The 7526-nt window shown below is 35.6% G+C and overlaps 2 protein-coding genes across 2 annotated transcripts; both read right to left on the reverse strand.

Annotated features, from left to right (window-relative positions):
* Nucleotides 1-1177: 1177 nt before the first annotated feature.
* Nucleotides 1178-1948, reverse strand: LOC137396704 (ATP-dependent DNA helicase pif1-like). Its single transcript, XM_068083019.1, has one exon. It carries the CDS (start codon nucleotides 1946-1948, stop codon nucleotides 1178-1180), a length of 771 nt encoding a protein of 256 aa, XP_067939120.1.
* Nucleotides 1949-3194: 1246 nt separating this feature from the next.
* LOC137396707 (uncharacterized) lies at nucleotides 3195-3647 on the reverse strand. The gene has a single exon (XM_068083021.1). It carries the CDS (start codon nucleotides 3645-3647, stop codon nucleotides 3195-3197), a length of 453 nt encoding a protein of 150 aa, XP_067939122.1.
* Nucleotides 3648-7526: the final 3879 nt, after the last annotated feature.

The following is a 7526-nucleotide window of genomic DNA, read 5'->3' on the forward strand; positions in this document are numbered from 1 at the left end:
CTCGAGAAACAAAATTTTTTTAATATTTTTGGACATAAGTCATTTCCACTCCACCCAGGAGGTAGACAAACAGCGCATTACCCATTTTTTAAGGTGGCGGGTTCCCCAGTAGGCATATAAACCTCCAAAAATGTATACATTTTTATGGTAGCTTTATGAATCTTCATATGCAGCACATATATGCTACCTAGATGTTGTCTCAGTGATTAGAAATCACTTTTTGCATATTTGACTTTTTATCTAACATCCTTCTGAGTCAATCTTGCTCATAGTGTTCTATTGTTGTATTAATATTTTCCCTTCACTATTACCTTTTCCCTTTAAATTAGGACTTTGTTTTATTTGTTTTTCTATCCGTTATAATAAAAAAATGTTCGCAAACAGATAAGTGATAAAATTAGAGTTAAATTATGTTAAAACAAAAAGTTAAAAAACATTAAAAAGTTTTTAAAATATTCATACAAACAAAGACAACAAATGCAAAAAATTCTTCTACCACAATGATTGCAAAAAATATGAATTGATAGAAATATGATATACAAAATGAAAAACCAAAATATCATGAATACTAACAATGGAAAGTTGCTGTTGCTGAGGAAGATATATTTGAAATTTTGCCGACCATAATGCTAGTGTATCACTGAAGCGCTTGAGGGTAAACAATGTTCTTTGTCTGACCGAATGGCGAGAGAATGTATAGACAATTTTTACTGCCTACTCGGGATACCGCAACATACAACTGTCCATGAGAAAAGCATGGTGTAAGTAGGTGAATGCTGACAGTTTTTAGTGTTTGACCTTGGAATTTGTTGATAGTCAAAGCAAATGACAGTCTAACAGGAAACTTAATACGTTTAATATGAAATTGCACAATTGTCGGAATTAGTGGTATTCTAGGGATAAAAACCTTTTCACCCATCGCAGCTCCGGTAAGCACAGTAGCACAAATAAGATTTCGAGATAGATTTTCGATGATCAATCTTGTACCATTACAAAGTCTAGGTAAATCAAAATTTCGAAGAAGCATAACTGGGGCACCAACGCATAGTTGAAGATTATGAGGAGGCATACTGGCAGGCTGTAAGGAGTTCAAGAATTCTGTAAGATAATTGACAGAGTCATTCTCTTCAACAACACAGTCTATGCTGAGGAATGAAGTCGCAGTTCAAGGAATTTTTTAAAGAAGTAGTTGATTGATGTGGTCAACAGTGTCATCTTTAGGTGCAAGAATTACCCTTTTTTTCAGCCATTGGTGCTGAAGATAGTTTTCGTGAATATTTGGGTACACTTTTTGTAGTAAATTGTCTTCTGTGTCTACAATAAATCGGCAATTATCAGGTAGAGAGATTAGCCCATTGTTAGCTGGTAGCTTTCCTTCACCAATATTTAAAAGTTGTGCAGAAAACTCCCCCAAAGCGTCATCCCCTCCCATATGCACTCTCATATTTGTCGTTAGTTTACAAACTTCTACACAGTGCCATATATAAGAATCCTTTAAGCAAGCTTTGAGTTCATCAGCTGGAGTTCTTCTAGGTATGACCGGTAGAATTGAACCAAAATCGCCTGCAAGAAATACACATACACCGCCCATAAGTTTGTCACTGTTATAAAGGTCTTTAGGCGTGCGATCCAGAGCTTCCAATGTTGCTTTATGTGCCATTGTGCATTCATCCCAAACAATTATTTTTGTGGTCTGTAACAAGTGAGCCAATCTGGTACATTTACGAATGTTGCAAACAGGAGTCTCCAGGAGTCCTATATCTAATGGTAGTTTAAACATGGAATGAGATGTTCTTCCACCTTCCAGCAACGTAGCGGCTATACCTGAATATGCGACTGCCAGTACGACTTGTCGGTTAGATCTGATTTTAGCAAGCAAAAGATTGAGCAAGAAAGTTTTACCAGTTCCACCGGGAGCGTCCAAGAAAAAAAATCGATTCACGCTCATCATCCACAGCATTTAAAATTTTTTCATAAACTAAATGCTGATCAAATGTGAGGTTTGGTTCGGTGCTGCTAACAAATCTATCTAACTTTGCAATGTCATAGTGTGTTTGTCGTAGCAAATATGTCTGTGGAAGCAGGTCTAAATCTCTGCATGGCGATGTGAATCCGAGTTGCTCTAGTCTCTTACCAAAAATGTTAATGACTTTGTCTTGTAATTAAATAAAAGCTTTGTTGAAAATTTCACCTGTGAAATCTAAAGAGATTTGCGGTTGAAGTTGATTCAATTGTCTGCGTACATCATCACTCATGCTTTCTCTATGATCTAGCCATATTTGTTTAGGATCAGACGGATTGAAGCTAATAAGAATAACGGCAAACATATTACGCAACCAAGAAGGTGAATCTGAAACTGAAGCTTCCTGAAGAGTTTTGTGCCACTGTCTGTCATCTTCTAGTAATCCTTGTTTGAGACATGCCTCCTTAAATGTTGAGCAAACAATTTCGTCGACAGTTCGAAGCTGTTGAAACGAAATACATGTACATGTAGGTCCTGTAACTTTGTGTAGTAAAATGCGCAAGAGAAAACATTCTCTGTTTGTTGGATGAACGGTATATACTCTTCCCAGCCCATCTGATGCACGTATGTGAGGCCAGTTTCAACAACTTTTCCTTGTTTTCTAGATTGCCACTTTTTCTGTGTTGTCTATGTGTATTAAGTAGGCATTTGATGATATAGTAGAGTTTGAGCAAACTCATCGTTTTGGCAGCTTACAAAAATTCTGTTAAAGTAGTCCTTGGTGGTTCCTGTGCACGTTGTTTGATGTTCTCCTCATTGAAGTATACTCGCTGTCCATTTTCCAGACGTACACTAAGGTGTGTTACTGCATGATGTCTCTGATGAACTGGCAAACCTAAAATCCTCCAAACAGCCTCATTGCTAGAAATATATCTACCAGTTTGAAAAGTGGTAACTACATCCCTGTTATTTTCTATAACAAAAGCTGCTTGATCACTACCTTTGTGAATGTATTTGCAAATGTATTTTATGGATTTAATCAAATGACAATGTTCCACATTGAGATGGGTGTTGAAAATCTTCGATAGAAGCGGGCAGTATGGCACAATCCATCTGTTGTCAATTTCCATTTCTGTACCACCACGTTGAATTATTGCAAAATGACGTCCCATCCCTGGCATTCGTCTTCTATACTGCGGATACCCATCATCAGCAGTCAGAGTGTCATGAATTAGTGCTCGCGGGTATTGTTTGGTGCATTTTTGTCTTTCATACAGAGAGAAAAGCGATTGAGGTTGCCACATGGTCCATGTATCATTTGCTTGGTAACGATGCTGTACAGAGTTGGGTTCTCCTTGTTATCTGGAATTTCTGCAGATATTATTGGGTCGACTTGAAATGGGCGTATTTTTTCTACCAGCCATAGAAGAAGATGACAATGAGGCAGACCTCGTTTTTGCCATTCAATTGAATAAAGGAAACATTGAGCATCGCCAAAATTTTTTCCCTTGGTTATCAAGTTGAGCAGTAGTTTCACTTTTAGCCCAAACACTCTAGCTACAATGTCATGTCTGTCATGAGCTGCTTGCCCATCTAGGAGAGCTTCTTTGATATCCGTCCATTTTGGATTGCACGTTAATGTTATAAATAAATCTGGCCTTCCATGTTGTCTGACATAGGTCATAGCATCTTGGAAATATTCATGCATGTGTCGAGGGCTAGGAAGAAGGAAGAAAGAAGGAAGTAAATGAAGAATGAAGTAAAGAGAGTAAAGGAAGAAGGAAGAATGACTAATTGGCCGATGTTCTGTGCATCATCATTCAGCATAGCATCTCTTAGGTGAATGTAACTGTCAGCTCTAAGTCTTCTTTAGTTATGTCTAATATAAGCCAATCTTCCACTTTCAATTTTTGCGTACATGTCTCTCAGAAATTGATCGAGCAGGTGTCTGCATCTGAGTAAGTGGTTTGATCCTGTGTTTCATATCATTATCCTAAAAGCATAAAAATCCTTGGCAGATACTGTGTTCTTTTGTGCTTCATTACCTGTGTTTGGGTCCACCTGCCTAATTGTAAGATAATATCCATCTTGTCCTTGCCAGTATATGACTGGGTACAGGATATATGCGTTTCAGAAACTCTTGCAAGTCCTGATTGTTGCTTGTGCAACACGATATCTCTCTTATCAAAGTCCTGTCCTACAATAACAATCGCAGGTTTGTCTAATTCGGGTGCATTATATCTTTGTTCATGTTTTCCAACTGGCCGCCTATCTCCACAAATTAAAATTTTCAAACTGTCATCTGTTAGATTTTCTATGGATGTTTTAAATTCCTGAACATAGTTGTTGTAGCGGTGAAAAAAGTCTTGCAAATCTTGGACGATGTTACGCCTGACACCTGAGACATTTTCACATCTTTGATTTACTTTGTCATCAGAATTGCCCCTGAAGAAAATTTGCAAAAACATGTTGTTTTCGTTTTAAGCTGGCAAAAGCGATCCATGCAAATGATAGATCTGCCCTTGTACTTTGAAAGTGGGCATAAAACCTTGCTCGCAAATTTTTCTTGAAGCTCCAAAAGATGTCATCTGAAAACAATTGTTATATTTGTGAATGTTAGATAGAAAATGGCGAGAATATTAATGATCTCCAATCATTAAACTTTGCAATGGTTCAGGGGTGCAGTAATGACTGGTATTTTGACTTTTCCATTAGCGCAACACATGCCTGGAGCTTCGTCCTTCCACTTGACTGCTTAACAATGGTGACAAATTTTATTCATATTTTTTATTGAACAAAAAGAATCACTCTCACAATTAAAAGAGCAGTCATACAAAAATGCTGCATTAAATTTTTCTTTCCAAGATGTGCATCTTCTTGCAGCAATCCTCTCTCGATCACGCACTTGTCTTTGAGCCCGTTGCTCGTCAGTCTCTAAAGATCCTACAGTTTCAATCCGCCCTCAATTACACGCTTGTCTTGGTGCACGTTGTTCATCAGTCTCCAAAGATCTTACAGTTGCAATTCTCTCTCGATTACACACTTGTCTTTGTGCACGTTGTTCGTCAGTCTCCAAAGATCTTACAGTAGCAATTCTCTCGATCACACGCTTGTCTTTGTGCATGTTGTTCGTCAGTCTCCAACGATCTTCCAGTTGCAATCCTCTCTCGATCACAGGCTTGTCTTTTTGCATGTTGTTCGTCGGTCTCCAAAGATCTTACAGTTTCAATTCGATCTCGATCATACGCTCGTCTTCGTGTGCGTTGTTCTTCAGTCTGTGATGCTCTCTGTTCTCTAGCCATTGCTAAGCGTTCATTCATTTGCTGATCAGTTTCCAAGGCTTTAGCAGCCGCTCTCCTCAGTCTGTCTTTTCTAAGTCTTTCTTCTTTTTTCTGTGATGACTCACTGCAGGTTCTTTTCTTTGGAGGCATTAGACAATGTGTAACTTTTGAGGAAACATGTAATAAACAGATTACTAAAAAAGTAAAGAATGTAATAGGAGAATGTAAATCTAGATATATATTTCTCAAAATATGTAAATGATAAATCTTACAGATAATCTAACAGACAATCTTACATTAATCTTACAAATTTTTGTTGTAAAAGTAATTAAGAATTACAAATATTAATAATAAAGATTAGAAACTTAATAAGAGATAATAACGGTGTATGAAAATGAATTATGTTAAAACTTCAAACACAATACTCAAACTATATTTAACAAAGGCAAGGTGAAATAATAACAATAATGAAGCAAACTTTAAAATCTAATATTATAAACTTCAAAAGTTATAAGAAATTTAAGAATGTAATAGGAGAATGTAAATCTAGATATATATTTCTCAAAATATGTAAATGATAAATCTTACAGAGAATCTAACAAATAATCTTACAGTAATCTTACGAATGTTTGTTGTAAAAGTAATTACAAATTACTAATATTAATATTAAAGATTAGAAAATGAATAAGAAATAATAACGGTGTATGAAAATGAATAATGTTGAAACTTCAAACACAATACTCAAACTATGTTTAAAAAAGGCAAGGTGAAATAATAACAATAATGAAACAAACTTTAAAAACTAATAGTATAAACTTCAAAAGCTATAAGAAGTTCAAGAATGTAATAAGAGAATATAAATCTAGATATGTATTTCTCAAAATATGTAAATGTGTGTAAATATAAGATAGCGACAAATAACTAATACTTGTAACGTTACACGATAAATCTTACAGATAATCTAATAGATAATCTTACAAACGTTTGTTGTAAAATGTAAAATTAATTACGAATTACTAATTGGTTAGGTTCAGAAGGAAATATGTGTAAGTTAGTATACAAAGCGAGCACTGATAGGAACTTTTGTGATTTTCGTGTGCGTTTGCGAACTTCGTCTTATCCGTCTGTTGAGAAAAGGAAATTGCGCTTGGTAATATACTATATCGCTATTAAAATAAAGGTTTAATAACAAACTTTGAAATATTCATTCAAACAAAGATGTTTTAATTTGAACTAAAAGAAATAACGTAAAATATTTTTTAAACAAGCTATGATTTAGTTCGTATTTAATGATTGTAGAACGCAAGATACCAAATGAAAAGTCAAAAAACATAACGTAGCTGTGAAAATGTCTCCTGAGCAGCGGAAATAAATTAGTAACTAAATGTAAATGTAAAATAAATAGCAGATATGTAAAGTACGAAATGTCAACGAAACGAATATACCCAGTTTGGTAACGTATATAATCTGTACAAAAATCATCAAATTTATAGTTCAAGATAATTTACCAAAAAGACTTTCAAAAAACACGAAAAAGCATCGCGTTGCGTATACTTAGGTCCCAGAATATTTTCGAAGATCAGCATCTTAATTCGTGGACACAAGGCTAAAATAAATAGCACGCGTGTATCCGTTAAATTCGTCTTGATTTAAAATGCAGTATTAATGGTAATGTTTAAATAGCTTTATTTTAGCAAGGCTAATTTATAGTTTGCACGCGCATAGCGTATTTGTTTTAACAGAACGTATATAAAAACACACTGGTTTACTAAGGCAATATAGCTCAGTGGTAAAGCATACGGAAAAGGTACACGGAATAGTTTGAAAAAACCGTTGTGAGTTCGAATCCATCAGATGGCATAAAATCAAGATTTTAAGATCTATAGCCGGATTTCTGATGAACACATAACATACAACACACGGACTTTGAGAAATATATATATATATATATACATGTATATAAAAAAATTGTTTCCTCACCCCGGATACCCCGTATGGGTGGTAAATTCTGCTCTAATTCGGGTCTCCTACCAGAGACCTGGGAGTTTGAGAACTCGCCTCAAGATCTTAGCTATTCCCAATAGTGCACTTTTCTGCAGCTCACCTGAGTTGATTGGTGTTGGTATTTGGGCAAGCCACATTTTATGCGCCGGTGTTATTGCGCCCAGTGCCCCAATGACTACTGGTATTACAGTTGTTCTTACATTCCAGCATTTTTCAATCTCTTCTTCAAGAGGGAGATATTTCTCTACCTTTTCTTTTTCCTTGCTGGCTATATTGTA

This window comes from Watersipora subatra, chromosome 5 (assembly GCF_963576615.1).
Source record: "Watersipora subatra chromosome 5, tzWatSuba1.1, whole genome shotgun sequence".
In the NCBI taxonomy this organism is placed as follows: Eukaryota; Metazoa; Bryozoa; class Gymnolaemata; order Cheilostomatida; family Watersiporidae; genus Watersipora; species Watersipora subatra.

Bases quoted from the DNA above. Each gene is read 5' to 3' on its own strand.
- LOC137396704 (XM_068083019.1), bottom strand. From the start codon at position 1,948: ATGAGCGTGAATCGATTTTTTTTCTTGGACGCTCCCGGTGGAACTGGT.
- LOC137396707 (XM_068083021.1), bottom strand. From the start codon at position 3,647: ATGACCTATGTCAGACAACATGGAAGGCCAGATTTATTTATAACATTA.